The sequence below is a fragment of the Sphaerodactylus townsendi genome, linkage group LG01, assembly GCF_021028975.2.
Source record: "Sphaerodactylus townsendi isolate TG3544 linkage group LG01, MPM_Stown_v2.3, whole genome shotgun sequence".
NCBI lineage: Eukaryota > Metazoa > Chordata > Lepidosauria > Squamata > Sphaerodactylidae > Sphaerodactylus > Sphaerodactylus townsendi.
The window spans coordinates 106,207,913-106,228,273 of NC_059425.1; the positions used below are offsets into that span (position 1 = coordinate 106,207,913).

At 38.6% G+C, this 20,361-nt stretch overlaps 1 protein-coding gene across 5 annotated transcripts in view; it reads left to right on the forward strand.

Moving 5' to 3' along the window:
• Nucleotides 1–20,361, forward strand: part of NHSL1 (NHS like 1) — a 176,644-nt gene that overhangs the window by 135,970 nt on the left and 20,313 nt on the right. For all 5 annotated transcript variants that reach the window (XM_048489698.1, XM_048489669.1, XM_048489676.1 and 2 more), the window contains exons 3-5: nt 2,998–3,125; nt 14,830–15,022; nt 20,193–20,324. In XM_048489698.1, the coding sequence (XP_048345655.1) occupies nt 2,998–3,125; nt 14,830–15,022; nt 20,193–20,324 (453 nt within the window). The remainder of the gene's footprint in view (nt 1–2,997; nt 3,126–14,829; nt 15,023–20,192; nt 20,325–20,361) is intronic.

The window sequence follows — 20,361 nt, forward strand, 5'->3', positions numbered from 1 at the left end:
ACAGAAATATCATTTCAGCTTTACTCAGTTTCATCATTGCCATGCTTCCCGTTTCATTGGAAGATGCTTTCTTTTTAATTTAGATATCTTTGTTCAAAGTATCACCAGGAAAATGTTGTAATAGCTTTTGTCTCCTCCATGCTGAGAGGCTAGTTGACTAGTCTGTGCCAAAGCTGCTTAGCAGATGGTGCTTGAGTAGTGAGCAACATCCATACTCTGGTTTAAAACCATATTATGGAGGTCTAACAGACTGAAGGCTAAAACTGTAGCCCTCCCTTATCAATCCTCCATCTAAAGGGTATGGTAGACAGCCATCTGTCGAACCAGTCTGTACTTTCAAGAAGGTCTCTGTCCATTTATTTTGAGTTTTTGTCTCTTGAAAACAAAAAAAATATATTGTGCATGTGTTTTATATTACATTTCTGTTGCCATATGCATAGTAAATGCTTTTATGTTGTTTAAAGTAAAACATAATTTGTATTTTATAATGGTTTCTTTATAGTTTTTTTAAATTTATAATAGTTTCAAATGGAAGCCCTTATTTTAGGAATTACAAAAAGTTAGAATTTAAATGCAGCATTGGGATGGGTCAAGTGTAAAATTCAAGCCTGGAGCCTGAAGTTTCTTTTGCTTCACTTGGAAGCCATAGCTAGAAAGAATATTTGAAACGGGTTTGTGATCCCGGTTTGGAGAGTGTCACCCAGGACCTACTAGTGTGTGTGCTCTCCTTCTGAACCAAACACTTCATGCAAACAAGGTAAAAAATATTTTTAAATGTATTAAGAAAGAAACAGTTCAGAGGCATTGATATTAGCAGGTGCAAAATGTACCAAAAAACCAGTGGCTAATATAACAATTCAAAGTCCCAATAGAATCCAGTTAGAAAAGTCCATTCTTTGCGTAGCCTTGGTTCCAGGCAGCAAGCTGTGTTTCAGTTCTTTCAGGTCAGAAATTAAGTCCAACAAGCAAGGTCAAAGTGATGAGTCACAATAACAGCATAACAGAATAGCCAGCCAGAAAAATAAAAAATAATAAAACCCCTCTCAATTGCATCATAAAACTATATAGAAAAAGACTCTACCCCTTGTGATACTCAGTTACAGAAACCAAAAGGAATGCTTTTCCAATTATCTTGTTTAACCGTTTTTGTGATCTTGGAAGATGAAAGCCAATCTCTTTACAGTTGCGTTTACTAAAATAAATGAAACAGACAAGATATTTTAGAGTCTAAAAATAATACAAAATGGCTACCACTATGTCAACAATAAAAATGATAAATTAAAATACACTTTCTTTACAAAGGGGATGTACATGAACATTGGGATTGTATGTGTAGCTCCGAACCATTGCTTGTCATTATTCATGAACCATCCCTGGATGTGTTATGTTTTGCTCAATGAGAAGCTGTTACAATTAACTGAAGTATGTAAAAACTTAGGAAAAGCTGGGGGAAGCGGGGAGTTGCCACAACACAGTTCAGTTAATTTTTTATAGCTCACCAACCTCAAGTGATATTTCCATACTCTTTTAATGGAAATCACTAATTGTACTAGGGTAGAATGTAAGAGTAAAACAAACATGTACTGCGCTATAGTATGTATGGGATGTTCCTTTCAGTTGTAGGGGTATAAAATTATCTTTAACTGGAAGGGTATATGTTATGAAATTCAAAGCTGACATCTGTCTTGGAACTTGATATTGAAAACTCAATTCAGTATTCTGAGGATGGCAGCATTCATGTTTAAAGCACATTTCTAGTTAATATGATTGCATGTATGGATTTTTAATATATTGCTCGTGGAATTTCAATTGCCACCACTGGTAGGCCTGAGCATATTTCTTTATTTTATTTGCAAGGTTATCGGCCCATCCAAAGGGTTTGGGCAGCTGGGGATGGTGTGCTGTGTGCCTCCCGTAGAGTTCCAGGTGAGGTAGCGACAACCTGCAAAACTCTTTCAGGTGGCATAAGTCTGAAACCCTTAGATTGGTTCAAAAGGGGAGGTGGAATCTGACTGAGGTTGGCTCCACCCCTGGGAACACCCCCTGCCGCAGTGGCATTCTCCTGGATTCCAATGGAGCTCTGGGGGCCAATTTTTCTTCTGGGTCAGGCATCTCCAAGGACAGTGTCATCCACCCACCTCACAATTTTCCCACCCTGCAGGCACATTTGGCTGCTCCATAGACCTATCTGTGCCCCTCCCTCCTTTGGACTGGGCTGTTAAATCACACTTTTCAGCCAGTAGGCAGTCTTAAAGTATGTTGACCTTGATCTTGGATTGAGGTCAGAAATAACTTGGGAACCATTGAAGATGAACTGAGACTGGAGTAATATGGAGTTTCTACTTGCCCACCTCATGACTGGCAACTTAAAAAGCAAATGTAGTCAAATATGCTTGATCTGTGGAATGTGTTCAGGTCACACATTTTTGTTTTTCTTACTACAAAATTTAGGTCACTTAGCACAGCATAGAATGTAGATTCTTAGCAGTAGTAGCTAAGAATATTTTTTATTTCGAATCTTTAATGTGCTATGCCAGAATGTAAAGGAGGTATCTGTTTCTAAATGGGTTTTCTCTGCAAACTCAAAGGTCTTGTAGCTTTTCTGAAGTACTTATTTCACTGAGGAGGTATGAGAAAGGCAGGGCCAGCTATTTGCTTTGTTTGGTTTCAATTTCCAAAGAAAGGGAAAAGTTCACTTCTTGTATGGCAACAGGGAGAGAATGTCAAGGCCAGGGTCATAAGAAAGTTTGTGCCTATGGCCAAACCAAAGGTTCTTGGCTACAATGTGCCTGTCTGGGATAATCTCAGCATTTTAATTTTTCTGTGTTATTAAAAATGTTTTTTAGATTTTATCACTAAGACTCAAGAAGAAAGATGGCATCAGAAACCTTATCCATCGGTGCCATAGCATCCCTGTGTGTCACTATGGGGATTGCTGGTCCAGACATAGTAATGAGAGTTGATAACTTTTTGTCCTCTGTTTTCCATCATCCACAGAATGTGACAAGCTCCGGAGAGATGGCTGTCGAAGTTCCCAGTACTATTCTCAGGGTCCAACCTTTTCCTCCTCTTCCAGTGCAATATGTGTAAATTACCAAGATGATTATGAAGAAGTTGAACCAAAGGTAAGGAAGAGACACTATGGGAATTAGTGTTATATATTAGATTAGTGGTTCTCAACCTTCCTAATGCCACGACCCTTTAATATAGTCCTCATGTTGTAGTGACACCCAACCCTAACATTTATGCATTTTACGGATAGAGAACACTGATTCAGAGAGTCTTAGGCGACCCCTGTGAAAGGTTAGGTCAGCTTTTACTATAACAAGTAGAAAACACAGCCATTATCTTTTTGTTAATTACTGTAGTTCTGTAGAAAATTTGAATGTTCAGAATTCATCTTTTATTATATGCATTTCTCCCAAGTTGATGTCAAAGATAAATGGCACAATCAGTTTTTCATAGCCTGCTTCCATATGTACAAGAGAACATACAATAAATGCTGAACAGACCTCTTAACATTTTTAAGTCCATTCAAATACATAGTCTTAGAAAGATGCAAATGGGAACCCGCAAAGACTTGTGGGAGACATCTTATTTCCCCCTCCCCCATTGTTTCTTTTTTCCTCTTACCTGAAAATTTCCATAGCCTCTCCCCTTTCCTGCTTCCTACATTTATAGTGCAGACCAAAGCAGCTTACATTGTTCTCTCTTTTATCTGTACAACAGCCCTGTGAAGTAGGTTAGGCTGAAAGTATGTGACTGGTCCAAAATCACCCAGTAAGCTTCCACAGCAACATGGGAATTTGAACCTGGGTCTCCAAGATCCTATTGCATAGGATGGCTGCTGTTGAACAGTAGCAAGCAGCCAGACTTAACTGAGTCATTCAAGTTGGATGGTATCAAATCACCCAGTATTTATTACCAGGCACACCTGGCCCCTTTGGGGGACTTTCAAAGACAAAAACAACTCTGAAAAGGACCCTTTCCCCTTCCTCTTCCTTAGAAAGAACAAGAGGCACTGACTGAATTTTGTGTCTTAAAGCTACAAGTGCTCCTTTTATCATTTTGGGGGTTTTAACATTCCCCCAGTGATTTTTTAAAAGATTTCCAATTTTTCTACAAAGTTGGACCATTCTTCAAGTTTGTAGAAAGAGATCTCTCTTGCACATTCATAGCTCCAGTCTCTGGATTTAAGTATGCTCAGATTTAACCAACTTTGCTATTAGAATATACTGGTGGGAACCTGCAAGGACTTATGAGAGGCTTCTAATTTGCCTACCTCCACTATTTTCTCTTTTCCTTTCCCCTTCCTGAAGCCCCCAGGGCATCAACCTCTTTCCTGCTTCATTTCCTCATTTTAATGTTGCTAACCTTCAATTAGGGCCTGTAGATCTCTCAGAATCACAACAGATCCCCCAGCTGCAGGGATCAGTTTCCTTTAGAGTTGCAAGCTCCCGGTTGGAAAATTCCTGGAGATTTGGAAGTGCAACCTTAGAAGGATGAGATTTGGGGAGGGGAATGACCTCAGCAGGATATAATTCCATAGACTCCACCCTCCAAAGTGGCCATCTTCTACAGGGGGAACTGGTCTCTGTTATCTGGAGATCATTGGTAATCTCCAGTCCCCACCTGGAGGAAATGGCTGTTTGGAGGGTGGAGTCTATGGCCTTATACTGTTCCCGTGGGCCCCTCTTCCTTAAATCCCTTCCCCAGGCGCCACCTTGGAAATTTCCAGGAACTTCCTAATCTGGAGTTGGCAGCCCTATATCCTTTTAACCCAACAACCAACCTTTATCTGCCACCCTGTCTTCAGCTTTCCCTCTCACCTCCCACAAGCAGCCTTTATCTAGGAAAACCATGGCCCAGTTATATGATGCCAACCATTGGACCAGGTCTACTTTTATGGGTAAGAAACTTTCAAGGATTTGTGGAGTACTACTGCACCTCATTTTCCTATGTATCCTTGTCCTCACAGTATTTCTTCTTTTTCTCCCCCAGCAACCCCCATATCCTCTCCCCTTTCCCTTCCTCATTCCTTCTCAGTCATTCACCATTCTACCTTTTATCTGCATCCCATTTTCTGCTCTATTTATTATTTGTTTACTTCATTCATAATCCAGTTTTCTCCACAAAGGGGACTGAAGCAATTCCATTATTCTCCTCTGAAAACCAAAACCAACCAGTGAGTTTTCACAGTTATTCAAACCTGGGTCTCCCAGACCCTAGCATGAATCTCTAACTGTTCTATCACACTGGCTCCCGTAGGGTGACTTCTGTTGTACAGTAGTAAGAAGCCAGGCCTAGGTGAATCATGTAAGTCAAGAAGTTCCAGGTAACCTGATGGTTGCTGCTAGGCCTGTCCAATAAATCTTCCCTCAAAAGCCAAAACAGATCTCAAAAGGGCCCTGTCTCGCTACCTTCTGCTTTTTATTGACAAAAAATAAGCATAGAAAGCACTGGTTTCCTAGCAACAGCCTTTAAGTATTTGAAAATTCAGCTGACTTTGCTGTTATAATATAAGATGATAATGATGACGATGATAAATCTGTTTAGAATTGCACTGTGAGTGTATGTTGTCTGTTGCTTGTTCGTTTTGTTTCAAACTGTTGAAATTTCCTGTGAATGAAACCATCTCTTACTAATACTGGTCTCTTATGGAAATATTATGTTCTATTTTCTATTCCTAGAATGTCATTTCTAGGGTTTTTGTTCGTTTGTTTTTTATACTAGAGGTCACATCATGGAAACCTATGGCAGAGATTTAACCGCAGCTGCAAACTGTCTACTGGTCTATATGAGCCACTAATAAGTCTTATTACTTTCTCCCTCTGAGGGGTGTGGAAAATTATTGATGATTGAACTCATATATGTGGAGGACTTTGAATATTTGAGAAAAGCACTGTATTAAAGGCTATTATTTTTAAATTCTAGCTCATTTCATTATAGGTTGAAGGCTGAGTAGCAGCACATGGAACACTCTAGCAGGGGCGCCTGTTTGAACTGTTTTAAGCTGTTTGAATTCCTTGGATTGTTTAAATTATATGTATTTGCTGCCGGAGTTTTAATGTTTAATATTATTATTATTATGTCATTGAGTTGCTGTTGATAACAGCCATGTTGTTGAGCCGCCTCGAGCCCTTCGGGGAAGAGGCGGCCTAGAAATCTAAAATATAAATAAATAAATAAAATAAATAACACAGAGGGTTCAACAAAGCCAGTACCCCATTCTTCTTCAACTGTCTGTGTGCAAGCATAGTGTAATTTACTTTCAAGTAAATGTATTTAAAATTGAATGCGTTAAAAATCCAAACATTTTTGGATCAGCTGTCTTATGGATTGAGATGCTTATCACAATAACAGGAACAATTTATGAGTCGACAAATGAACTCTTGGGGGAAATTGCAGACTATGGAGCAATTTCAACTCTGATAGAGTTTAATAACTAAGCACAATAATCATTGTCTTGGTTTTTAGCTTTCTATGAAATATATCTTGCAGAACTGTATAAATGTCATTGTTCTAGAAATAGTTTACTGAAAAAGAAAAAGATGAATGAACAATACCTAAGAGCAATTCATCATTTCACTGGTTTGCAGACTTAAAACCCTGCGCTTTCAGGAGTCCAGCTGACAGGTTTTAATGGTCTTGTCAATGTTTGGCTATCGTTATTCTTTCTGTTGAAATTAGTTATCTTTAATGTACTTTTGGTTAAAGTCCAATTTACACTATCTTAAAGTAGAGCAATCCTTGCTTCATTTACTTGAAAAATGATACTATTTTTAATTGTAACTTCTATTAAATATAAAATACTTCATTTGTGTGTGTTTTTAGCTCTAGTATTTTCAAAATTTCAATATCTTAGAACGTAAGGACGTTATTTCTGGGGGGTAGAATTAAAATATTTGGCATTCTGTAAAATTTCACTCATCTGTATATTCTCACTTAGTTCAAATTGGAGTGGGGGAATTCTCTTCATAGTTGCAGGATAGAATATAAATCACTTCCTGGCATCCCACCTAATCTTTGTTCAGTGGGCTCAAGGGTGCGACTGTCTTCTGGACAATGGGGATTCTATTGAGATTTCCTCTAATCTAATGTGCAGGTTATGTCATGTCGCACCCTGCCTCTATATTGGCAGAGAAAAAGAAAATGAATGCTATACATTCCTGCTATTTCTAGGGAACATAAATTGATGGCTTATAGTTTCAAGGCAAGCTTCAGCTTCTGTTGTGGCACATTAATCATAAGAGTTTGGCGCTCAGTGATCTAGCCACAACCATGAATTCTTCTCTGTGTGCTTCAGTATTTCATTGTCCAGACCCTGCTTGAAGCTTTGCTTTATTACTCATTTAATAGCAGTTAAGCATCCAGCAGGGAGAAATACCGAGCACCTACAAGAAACAGGGCATGTTTCATGTTATAAAAATATCTAATGCTGAAATAAGATGAAAAAAAATGGAAACAGCAATGAGGCAATATATAGGTCATAGTAGCTCTAACCAGTCAATCTCCTTCTACCACAGATATTTTTAGTCTCTCACATTTTTTAAAAAATTATTTAGAAGAAGAAGAAGAGTTTGGATTTATATCCCCCCTTTCTCTCCTGCAGGAGACTCAAAGGGGCTTACAATCTCCTTGCCCTTCCCCCCTCACAACAAACACCCTGTGAGGTAGGTGGGGCTGAGAGAGCTCTGAGAAGCTGTGACTAGCCCAAGGTCACCCAGCTGGCGTGTGTGGGAGTGTACAGGCTAATCTGAATTCCCCAGATAAGCCTCCACAGCTCAGGCGGCAGAGCGGGGAATCAAACCCGGTTCCTCCAGATTAGAACGCACCTGCTCTTAACCACTACGCCACTGCTGCTCCTTAACCTTAACCACTATGCCACTGTAGGCACTTTCCTGATTTCCATGCCAGTGGGGTGCCAGTGGAGGGGAGACCCCTGCCACTGCAGCCTGTGGATGGGCCAGAGCAGGGGATGGAAGTCGGCAGTGACTTGAAGCGTGTCATCTCGCGGCGTCGAACTCGCGGCCCTCCAGATGTTATGGACTACAGTTCCCATCATCCCATCATCAGATATTATGAACTGTTGTCTGTAACATCTGGAGGGCTGCGAGTTTGTCACCTATGATTTAAATGATATATCAATATGTCATTTAAAGGGCTACACAAAATGCTGGCAATTTTGTGATTGTGGGGGGGAAGTGTGCCCCGGAAGTCAGGGCGGGCAAGCCCTGCAGCAGGCAGCAGAGCACCTCCTTGAGTTTCTACACCTCAACATCTATTATACCGCAGCAGGCAGTAGAGCACCTCCTTGAGGAGACCCCACTTCAAAGGCACCTCAAGGCGAGCAGCATCACAGGAATCTCTCCATATGTACTAGGCCTAAAGCTAACTTGTAGGATCTAGATCACTGAGCAGGATAACTTGTAGCTGAATGAGTTTCCAGGGAACAGTTTTTGTATGGTGTCAAGGAAACATTTTCATGTACAGCACATAAGAGACAGAGCCGTCATCCCTTGGGATCTTCCTCTTCATTCAAGGATAACTTGATGACTGCTTCTTGAGATGGTTCAGGAAGAGGGTCTATAATTAGCAAGTATCCTTGAAGTCCCAGGATCTTTCTTCTGATGCATAGATTCTCAGCTGTAACATCCGATTGTCACTTGTTTCTGGCAATGAAGTAACTAATGAAAAAGATCCATATCATATGAAAAATGTTTCATAATAAAACTGTCACTTGTGTGTGAAGGATTGTAGTTCACACATTCTTTTCCTCCAAAACTCGATGGAAAACTAAGCCTTAGCCACAGGAGAGGTCCATCACATGTAACCCTTTAGCAATGTGTGAAATGACCCTAATAAAAGGTAATACTCTATAATAGTGTTATTGCAGTAATCCACTTGTTTAAGTATGTGTCCCCATTTTCAGACTGTTTCATTTTTGACTGGTGTTCTTCCAAAACATCTCACCCCAAATCCCAAGAAATGTGACATTCCAGATGTACTCCTTTCTCTCATATAACACTTTTGCACTATTTGGAAATCCTTTCCAGCTTTCCAAAACTTCTTGTACCATGTAAATGTTTGGCTGCTCTGTTGTGGTATATGGGTGTTTTTCATTCTCTTTTTCTTTGTCACTCATTCTCTTTCTTTTTTCTCTCACTCAACAGTCTAGTCTGTTAGACTGCCTTCCTCAGTCTTGCCTTAGCATCTGCTGTTGTTTGATTCCATGGAAGATCAAGGTACCTAGCCAAAAAGTAGGAGCATCCAGCTGTAATAACTGTAGCTTGATGTTCTTATCACATTAGAATATCTTCAAGTCTAATATGCTTACTCTTAATTTGTCATCTGCCATTAATTTCTTCCTTTTTCCAAAAAACCTTGCAATAATATTTACTTTCCCCCTCCTGTTTTATTTCAACTTTTTTCCAGCAACCCCTCAGTGTATGTATGTGATGGACTAACTAGTTTTTGTAACTCTCCCAATTTGTTAACATTAACTGTTTCTCCATGCTGACTTTAGGAATAGTTACTAACTTTATTATAATTGTTACATGATTGTACTTATCACTATAATTAATGTATATTTCGAACTGAATGGTAATACTTCACTTGAGATTGGAAATAACTTTTGAATCTAGGAAGGGAGAGAAAGACTTCAGTCATAATTCAATGCAATTAAGTTCATTAAAAAGATATCAATTCTGTCACTGTCATTGAGATTTAAGTCAACTCTTCAAACAGGACTAATGAACTGGAGACCAGAATTACTGGAATTTGAAAGCCCTATTTTAAATGTAAAATTTATTAGAACTTGGTTAAGAAAGGACTAAGTGTTGTAATGCTACTGTGTGTTTTTGAGTGTGTGTTGCTTTGTAATTTCTTAGAATGAGTAAAAGAGACCATTAGGTTCCTCTAGTTTCATATGCCTTAAAGGAACAGTATACACAGTCAGCCTTCTGCAGTTAAGTATGGAGCTCTTCTATGGGAAAGGATGTCTACTTTCCTCTGAGATCAATCATGCATTCTCCACCATGTAAGTAATAGTGAAGGAACTGCTAGGTTGGATCTGTCAAATAGGTAATTCCCTCCCCCTTCATTCCATTCTTGGGGGTCCATTATGTTCCAGGGGCAGTATTTCTGGGGACATTTGGGATTGCATGAGGAAGAGGGAGGCAAGAAAACTGTACTCGGTGAAAATGCAGTAAATTTTGATGGGATCCTAGCCACTATTTGGACTTGCTTTCAAAAGACCATATCAAGGATGTTTCTATATTGAACCCAAATCTGATCAGATTGACCAACTGAGTTCATTGCTGACATGAATACTCTCCCTGTGTTTCTACAAAAACCATGTAGTATTTTGACTACATCAGGGTACACTTTTCTAATCTGGAGAACTGGGTTTGATTCTCCACTCCTCCACCTGAGTGGCAGAGACTTATCTGGCGAACCAGATGTGTTTCCGCACTCCTACATTCCTGCTGGGTGACGTTGGGCTAGTCACAGTTCTTCAGAACCTTCTCAGCCCCACCTAAGGTGTGTGTTGTGGGGAGAGGAGGGGAAAGGAGTTTGTAGGCCACCTTGAGTCTCCTTACAGGAAAGAAATGTGGGGTATAAATCCAAACTCCTCCTCCTCCTCCTCCTCCTCCTCCTCCTCCTCCTCCTCCTCCTCCTCCTCCTCCTTCTTCTTCTTCTTCTTCTTCTTCTTCTTCTTCTTCTTCTTCTTCTTCTTCTTCTATGTTTTGACTTGTAAGTGGATTCTAAATCTGAAAAGATGGTATTAGAAGATAATGTTAAATAGAAAGTGAAATTAATTTGATTCTTATATCTTTCTTACAAAGATGTATTTAAAGCTTGGTTTCTATGCTTAGTTATACGTGTAGTAATGATGATTTACCCGAGGTTGTAATGAATGAGATAGATGCGAAGTATAATAGATGTTGATTTGCTGTAAGGGGAGTTTTTAGAGACTGAGTTTGTCATGAGATGCCTTGATTTCTAAGAGACGTCTTTCTAGAACATACTGAGACTTTTTTATGTTAGAGAGAAGTATACAGAAGGACCCATACTTGGAAAATAAACTTAAGAAAAGAAATTACTAATATTTCTGTCATTAAAGCAATCAAATTAATCAGGCGAAGGTTAGAGCTATGTAATTTGGCTTTGAGGTAAAACAAGTCCTGTGCTTAAAAATGCATTCTGCAAGTTGTAGACAATGAAACGAATTATATCTTTCTTCAGTTGCTTATTTTCATTTTGGTAAACAATGGAAGACAAACAACAACAAAAATAATGTAGAGCTTCATTAGCAGTCTTGTTTCACTCCCTTTAGGTTATGAGATTTCCCCTGATGAAATGAGAAAAATTAGTTCACCACTCATTGACTACAGGGTTGGTTTCCCTAATTACTGGGCAGTGATAAGAAAGCTTCATTTTTAGCTTGACCATTGTGTTCTAATCAAAGGCGTAGCAAGGGGGGAAAGTGCCCGGTACACTGGTGTGTCCTCTGCCCCGCCCTGGAATGCTACTGCCCCACCCTGGAACGCCCCCACCACGCCCTCCCCACACCCCCACAGGGATGCGCGCCCAGTGCATCACACACACACCGCCCCCTTGGAACTACACCTCTGGTTCTAATGGTTGTCAGCAAACAGAAGATTGACTTTAGTCTCTAATAACTGGGAAAGGAAAAGATGGCTAAAGAAGGGGAATTGATTTTACAGAGGGTTGTAGGAGTGACTGACTTCTAATGCCACTCAGCTCCAATGATGTCAGATTTAGAGCAATGAAACCCACCACTCTTACAAGTTTTAAAGTTTCAGGGCTGGGTACTGCCAGCTTTTCTGTTGGTGAAAAGGGGAAGTATTTCCTTTGACCAGTGAAAAGATTGTGCTTGATAACATGATGTCCATGTGAACTAAAGCCATAGGAAATGGGGGCTGCTGTGAGCAGGGGAATCGGACAGGGCTGAATAGAAAAGCTGGTGGATGCATTAATTGAAAATCAGCTACCCTAACTACAAACATTCATGTTATGTGCACAGATGAAATAGCACTGAAAATGTGTTTCTCGTATCTCCTGAGATTGTAGAGAGGAGAGTTGAGTCGAGCATTTATCTTTCCAACTAATCATATAACTTTGGATTATTTTAAACTATCTGATGCCCTGCTGATAAAGGGAACAGTGGCAGGGTTGGTTGAATCAAACTATTTAAATGCAACACCAAAGTGTGATAGTTTGGGACAGTGTTTAGTCAGGAATGTTCCTACTTTAATTGTCAATTTATGGATGAAATGGTCACCTCATTAATTTTCTCTATTATGTAGAAATTGTATTTATAGCATTCCCTTTTTTTGAGCTACATGATTTTATTGGGTGGAGGGGTCCGTGGTACATATTTATACCTTTGTCTGTTGTCACATTCAAGTCCCTGGTGATGGCCTTATAGCAGCTGGGTTCGTGAATACAATACAGGGTCAACATGATGTGATAGTTATTCATTTTGACAGTGTCAGCCACCCAGATGAAAAGAAGTTTACTGAGTGAGGCTTCTCACACAGTAACGCCATTCTTTACAAATAGTCTAGGGGGAAAAGAAACCTCTTTGGAAGTAGAAGATAAACAATTTGCAGTGATGTATTTTATTGTATATTTCTGCGTTTAAATGACTCAACCTTTTTACAAAATCTGATGTGGCTGAGGCATATTTTCCATGATGTACTTGTTCTTTAGAACTATGTTTCACACATGTGTACAGAGTTTTATTAACATAGCTATCAAAATCCAAAACTTTTCATTATTTGATCTTTCTATTGCAGGGGTAGGGAACCTGCGGCTCTCCAGATGTTCAGGAACTACAATTCCCTTCAGCCCCTGTCAGCATGGCCATGCTGGCAGAGACTGATAAACATAGTTCAGGTATCTGAAAGCCAGGAATCTTATCTTTCCCGATATTTCTGCTATAAATGTTGCAGCATCTTTTTTAAAAAAAACCTCTTGGAATCTTAATGTGATTTTTCAAGCTTGTATAACTAGAGCTAATAATTTTTTGTGGGTCCCTTCATATGGTTGCTTAAAACATAGGAGATTTTCATGCATTTTAAATAGGGGTTGGGAATAACAACCAGATCCTGCATTTCACCAAATGAAATTCATCCATAGTTACATCCTTTAATGCCAATGTTTTTAGGGAATAGAAGAGAGTTATCTGCATGTTCGGTTTCAATCTTCAATGATATTTAGTTTTGCTTTGATTTCATATTTAGTGATGGTTAAATAACATGTCCTAAAACAAAATCAGGAGAGTACAGTTAACAACCAGAAACAAGATTAATCACTGCACTCCTGACTGCTAAGCTACTCACTAATGCGTTTGAACCATGCACTATAGGATTGATAGTGCAATTTAATAAATATAAAGTGCAAAAATTGTACAAAAGTGCAAAGTGATGCATGTATATACAAAATTCCTATATCGCAGTAATAGCAGCACAAATAACATATAATAGCATATAAATTAGTCAGTGATGAAGGGAGGAGAAACTGTGCCCGGGACATGAACTGCTTGCACGTCCCCTCCCTCCCCGCCCCTGAAATGCCCTGACATGCCCCCTGCCCCGACATGTGACTGCAATGGCGGTGCCCAGGATACACACAGGAAAAACCTGTCAGACACAATCCCATTTAGGCTAAGTCCCACACAGTCAGTGTGGTGTGCTAGCAATGCAACATGCAATGGTGCTCTAAATGAGGATAATTGGTTGCAGCTATGCTGCTTAAAGGTATTTCTCAATGTAGCCCCTGAAAGTTGTTACTTTCTACTGGAAGTAATCTGCTGGTGGTCCTTGGCCCTAGTACCATCTAGCTATCCGCAACCAAAGCAAGAGCTTTTTCGTTTCTGGCCCTAGCCTGTTAGAACTGAGCTGAGACCCAAGCCCTGCAGGATTTAGTTAAGTTCTGCAGGGCTTGTAAGATGGAGATGTTCCACCTGACCTGTGATTGACACAGCAATGGTTACATCATTGCTAGCCCCCCTACCCTTTCCAACCCTTCCCCACTTTTTGCTATGTTTGTCTTTAGCTACTTTATATGAAATTTAGTTGGCTGGGTTGTGCTTGATATTGTATTAGTTCCCTCCTCTTGGGTCAATCAATTGGTAAGTTGGAGCATGTTGTAACAATAGGAACTGGGGGGGTATTTAAATAGAGTTTTATTGGTATATATAGATTAGTTATAATTAATTATTTGTTCAATTTTGTGTTCTATTTTTGTATTTGTAAGCCACCTTGATCCTGTCTTCAAATGGAAAAGGGTGGGGTATAACTCCAGTAAAATAAATAAGAGTGTCTCTCCCCCCACATAAGGAAATGAATTAGTATTGTGTTCTTCCAGTAAATAGAAAAAGTGAAGGAACAAGACTCTTCCAGTAATTATCTTTGTGCCACTATGGGAAACCTTAGAATATAGATTGTAAACTGTGGAGGTGTTTGGTTAGGTACATGGTATATAACAAGTTAATTCTGGTAATGAACTGAAGCATGGCTTGCTAAAAAAATACCTTGTTTTGGCTAAAATGCAGCAGGTTTCAGAGTACCTTTATAAGCACATTTAAGCCAAGTTTCAAATAACACTTTTTACAATTAAGTACATTTATCCAGTTGGTAATCTTTTCTATTGAATAGTTTATACATAAATGTAATAGTAGCCAAGGTGAATGCATCAAGACTATTCATGGTATTGGGTACTTTTTTGTCAAAACAAGATTAGCAGCTTTATCATTTGTGTTTTCTGCAAGGAATTTATAGTGTCAATTTCTTTTTCTAGTGTTCAATACCTACTCCTGAAGAAGAAAAACTTATTAGCATCAAGAGTCCCAAAACACCTGTTTCAAATGAGTTACCTGACATTAACACTCAAACAAATTGGACCAAATCACTTCCACTGCCAACACCGGAAGAGAAAATGCGACAGCAGGCACAAGCAGTCCAAACCGATATTATACCTATTAATGTTACAGGTAGGCTTAATTTTGTTGCCACATGGTAAGGAAGACCAAAATCTCTCAAATTGATATTTTTATTTTGTGAGAAAATAAAAACTTTAATTCATTTTGAAAAACAGATGAAATAATTAATGACAGTTCGTAGAAAATGGTTATTTTTTTAAAGGGTTGAAAATGAAGATTGGCAAGGGAACACTTTCAATAACAGGACTTTGAAACTAAAAAATAATGGGTGCCCAAGCAAGGATTCATGTTGAATGCTCAATATATGCTGGTGTGTTTTTCATTATGTAGGATGGCTTCTAGAATTTTTTTTCTTCCATTTTTAGGATCAGTTAATATTTAAAACTGCAAAGAATATTCACGTCAACTAAGCTAGCTGTTTTATATTCTGTATAATCACAACAGAAATATATTTGGGATATAAAGTAGTAAGGGGATAGTTAAGAGGAAACCTACCTGTCTCTCTTAATGTTGCTATTCTGTAGATCTTAATGGGGAACAATTTAGAGATTGGGCTGTTAAAACAATGCTGTATTTTAGTTTCAGAGATCATATTTTAATAATAGAAAAGTATGCAGCCCCAAACAGCTTGATCTTGGAAAATTGTAAGGATCACTGATAACATGCAAATGTGGAACCTTCTTCAATCTCAGTGCAATGGAGGAGGAAGTAGATTGCAAAACCATGTTCACTTCAGTTTTTGAGAAAGATTTGTGACTCCGGGACAGCCTATCAGCTATTTTTTTGCTGAAATGAAGCTTCAGAAAGGAAGCCTAAACTTTTCTGTCATTCTTGGGTTGTTCAGGTGGCTGACTCCATTTTAAGTATCATAGACTTTTCATTATGAAATGGTTTTTCAATTAGGTATCATAGGTAAGCATCTTAAGGCAGTTGATTTTATTTAATTAATAATCAATCTGGGCATTGATTTATCCAGTGTAATTACTAATTACTATTTAAACCTAAATGTGGTCTCTTTTTATTAGCAAAAAATTCAATATAATATTTTCCAATCATCCTTACTTATATTTCAGTATTTTTTTTTGTGTAACAAAAAACTAATGAAATGCCACAACTTATGGGAAAAATAAAATGCACTTACACTAATCAGTTACAAGCTAACAGATCAACTTATTTTCCACCAGTTTCTGCTTTGTTGGAAAAATACATTTCACAGGTGTTGAAGAAGGTGTTATGGAAACAATATTATGCTAGCAGTAAGAGAGTAGAAGTTCAGAGAAGATGACTACCGTTTAATTCCATGATCCATAGTTTAATGGATGTTTTGGAGTGGTCATTTGGATTTGGATTCTGATTCCCCTATCCAAGTTATCCCCCCTCCCCATAAATAGCAAAAGGTCCAGATCCCCTAGTGACATATGATTTCCTAAAACTGGGTTCTTTTCCCAGTGCAGTGCAAACATGAACCAGATAAAAATACCCACTTCTCAGTGTTTTTACTGCTTAAATACTATAAAGTGGTAGAAGTTCTTTTCCTCCTTTTTTCTATGATGGCTGATAACAGCTCAATTGGTGGGGTGTTAGTCTTTCCTCTCCATCTGCAGTGCTAAAGGAAAATTTATGGCATCCTGGGCTAGAATGAACGATTAGGCAGATGGTTTTTTAATTGGGGGTGGGGGTGGCTGCCATTTTTCTTTCTCATCTTTTCTCCACAAGTCTGTAAAGAAGGGTTCATCAGGCCCTAACTCTCCAGTAAAGCACAGATAGCAAAGCAAATCACAACATTTTGTGGCAAGCACTCCCTTGTTTTAATGAAGTCCCACCAAAAAACAACAGATTTCGTCTAATGTATCGATCAAAATCTGATTTTTACATAAACCACTGCTGTTAACATTTGCTTACATGAGAGAGGGTGCAGAGTTTTAGTGGTGAACATTACAATATTTTACTTCCAGACTACCCTTGAGTAAATTTAAATGTTGCATTTGTTTCCTTGCCTCAGAAAGACAGAATTGTATCGTCATGGGTCTAGATTATTCACCACTACAAAATATTAACATTTCTGAAATTTTCAATGAAGTTGGGAGTTTTAAAAAAAATAGAACATGACTTTTGACTAAGAGCCCTCCAGTTTCCGTAAGTGCTCTTCAGTACATATTGTTGGGCGTGGAAGCTTAAAAACAGTGGGGAGCTGCATTAAGCTGACAGACTGCTGACTGACTATCCGCATCTTGGAATGGTCAGACCCTCTGGACTTAAAGAATATTTGGGGAATATAAAGAATGAAGGGTGGGGTAAGTCTGGCATTTTTACATGAGTCTTTGGTCAGTTGAAGCAGAGCAGAGATTCTCAGAAGTGTTCATGTTCAAGAGACTGTGGCATATGCTTTTTAAAATACCATGACCTCGTCGTTAGTTCCCAGGACAGGTGGTAGCTTTGGGTCAGGTCTTGCCCAGATGTAAATAAGAGCAGGTGGTGATGACTATGCTGAATAGAGACACAGAAGAGAAAGGAATTTCTTTTGCATATTATTGAAGTATGTGCTTATAGCACTGCTGACTTCATTCGACTGCTCCTTGATGAACAAGATGAATTTAAGCAAGTGTACAAACATTCTACTAAGCCGGGATGAAAGAAGGTAGATTAAAAGATGTGTTTCTGTTTAAATGGTTCTGTATAAAGTGTTTTTATCACAGTTTAAACTTGCTGATTGTACAAATTCATGTGTCTTTAACAGCATTCATTTATGTAATTTTGGACAACTGTTTTATTAAAAACGATCATTTACAAAATGTTAACTTACCCAAATGTCACATTACCACTCAGTCGGCACTCACCTATAACATCTTTCTAAGTGAAGATTATTTTTGTCACAAAAGAACTGAGACAAGAAATCTAGTAAAACAGGAATAGGATAGTACTCACCCTGGTAGATTATTACAGACAAGTCATTGATTGGTAAAATAATAATAATAATGAACATCTGTATTCACTTTCTAACTTACAAATCTTTTGCCATAAGTTGTCATCATTTCATTAACTGATACACATTTTTGTGAAATATACACAACGTTGTAACTAATTCTGACTGTGCAATATGGCTCCCAAAGCCTGTACCACATAGTTAGATACTCTGGAAAATCAGAGGCATTTAAAAAATGTTTGTGATTCTAGATGGGGGGGAATTCTATTTAAAGAAAAGAACAATCAGCCTCCCAGAAAATGTCTAATGGAACATGCTGTATGGTCTGAATCCTTATAATAGGAATTCTCAGCACTCCCCGCTGATCTCAGCTGCCATAGAGTTATGGAAATCTCACTTACTGAGGGAAATTAATTTTGGACTCTAATATTTTGAGAAAAAAAAACAAGTCTTTGCACATCCAAGCTGGTCTTTGTTCTTTTATTCTGGAGGAACCAACATACTACATTTATTGTGTAGTATGTATTGTGCTTTTTGAATTCAGCGGTGTTTCTCTCATCTTCCTTATGTCATGTACCCCGATGAAGTCTCTTGCTCCAAGAAGGTATATGACGTGGACAACAGTTTTTCCAATATGCTCAAGTCACTTTTCAGTGAGAAATAACTTGGCTATTCAGATTTTAAAATAAATTTAGAAGATTGAAGTCCTTGCAAATAAAACTGTTTTCTGTTCCAAAACCTGAAATTCCTTTTTCGTTACAATAATTTTATGCTGCCTTTAATACAGCTACAATTCTGGCTACGGAAATGTCTATATTAACCACCGTGCGGATTTGAGAAGCATCTGAGGAATGTAAAGTGTGGGGGAGTCACATTTGGCATTATTTCACATTTTAACTTATTTGTAAGTTACTTCCAAAGGCAAATTACAAATATTTGAAAATATTTGTAAAAATACCCAAGTTATTAATTAATTGAAAAAGTGAATTTGTTAAAAGGTATTCAACTTATACTCATTCTGCTGGGTTCAGTTGTGATACAGCACATAGTCAGCTATGAGGCTTTCTTGATTGTAATGCATACACTTTACTTTTTGTGAACTTCACTTGACTTAGGGTTGCCAGGCCCCCACTGAGGGCAGAGGATCTAACAGTTTGGGTTGCCTCATCCCCCAGTGATTTTCAGCCAGACAGTGGGGTTCTTACCAGCTGCTAATCAAGGCCAGGTCTATCCGCACAATGACATCACTGCTGAAAATGATACAATTGTGCCGACAGGCCTAGGCCTAGACCTCAATTTGCAATTGGTAAGAGCTGTCTCCCCCACCAGTTGTCAGGGTGTACCTGGAAACCCTAACTTGAGTTTAGTTCATTTAGACAATGCAGCATCTACTCATGACAGCTTGCCATCATGTTAGGCAAAGCTGAGATCAGATGTCAGACTAATTTGGTCTCACCATCGTTTACACAGGGACCCATCTTACTGATGATAGCCATCTTACTGATAATACTATTTGGAAATGATCATAACAAGCAATCTAGAGTAAGCCTTTTTGGTCAGAGTAACTCCAAAGATAGAGCTACTCAAAACAACAACAAAAATCGTGTTAGAGTAACAAAAATATCTATTTTCAACCTCAAAATGTTGTGCAGTCCTGAAATCCTTCACACTCTGCTGCTTTTACATGTACTTAAGCTCTATATTCACCTCCTGCCTCCTCCCAAATGGTACATCTTAGGCCTGAATTTGCAGCCATCTGTCGTTCTTCCATTACAAAAATATCCCTGAAATGGCTGACTGAAGACTTTTCATGATAGCTTCAGTTATTAAGACCATAGCCTTTAACTTTAATTTTCTGGTTCAGAAAATGATTTGCATTGTAGCTGAAGAACATGAAATCATGCAATGAGGATATTAACATATTTGGCTCTCCATTCAGTACATATTACCTAGGTTGATATATCTACAAATAAAAGCTTCCCTGTGCTATTTGCACGAACAAATGCTGTCCCTCTCTTGATCCCTCATTCAACATGAACCCGACATGGAGGCACAAAACCTGATACTGTGCTTAAATCAGTGAAAATCTGACATGCTGAAACAGAAGTTACCATAGGACAGTTGGTCTTTACTATTCCTGAGCCTTAAAGGGGACAATGTGCTGTATCAACTCTGTAAGACTTAGCTAACATCATATTAATGTCTTTTCTTCATTTCTACAATAAGCAAGTGGAAGAAAGTGCATGATGTCAGTCTGCTTGAAAGTAATGGTGCTTTGCTTGTTCTACTGTACATCAGGGGAGAATTTTGACCGCCAAGCCAGCATACGGAGGTCTCAAATTTACACAGACACTGTGGTAAGGCGGCCGAAGAAAGCGAAAAGGAGAAAGACTATTACAGGAGTCCCTGACAACATCCAAAGAGAGCTAGGTATGGCTCATCAGGACTGTATTCCATCATGATGAAA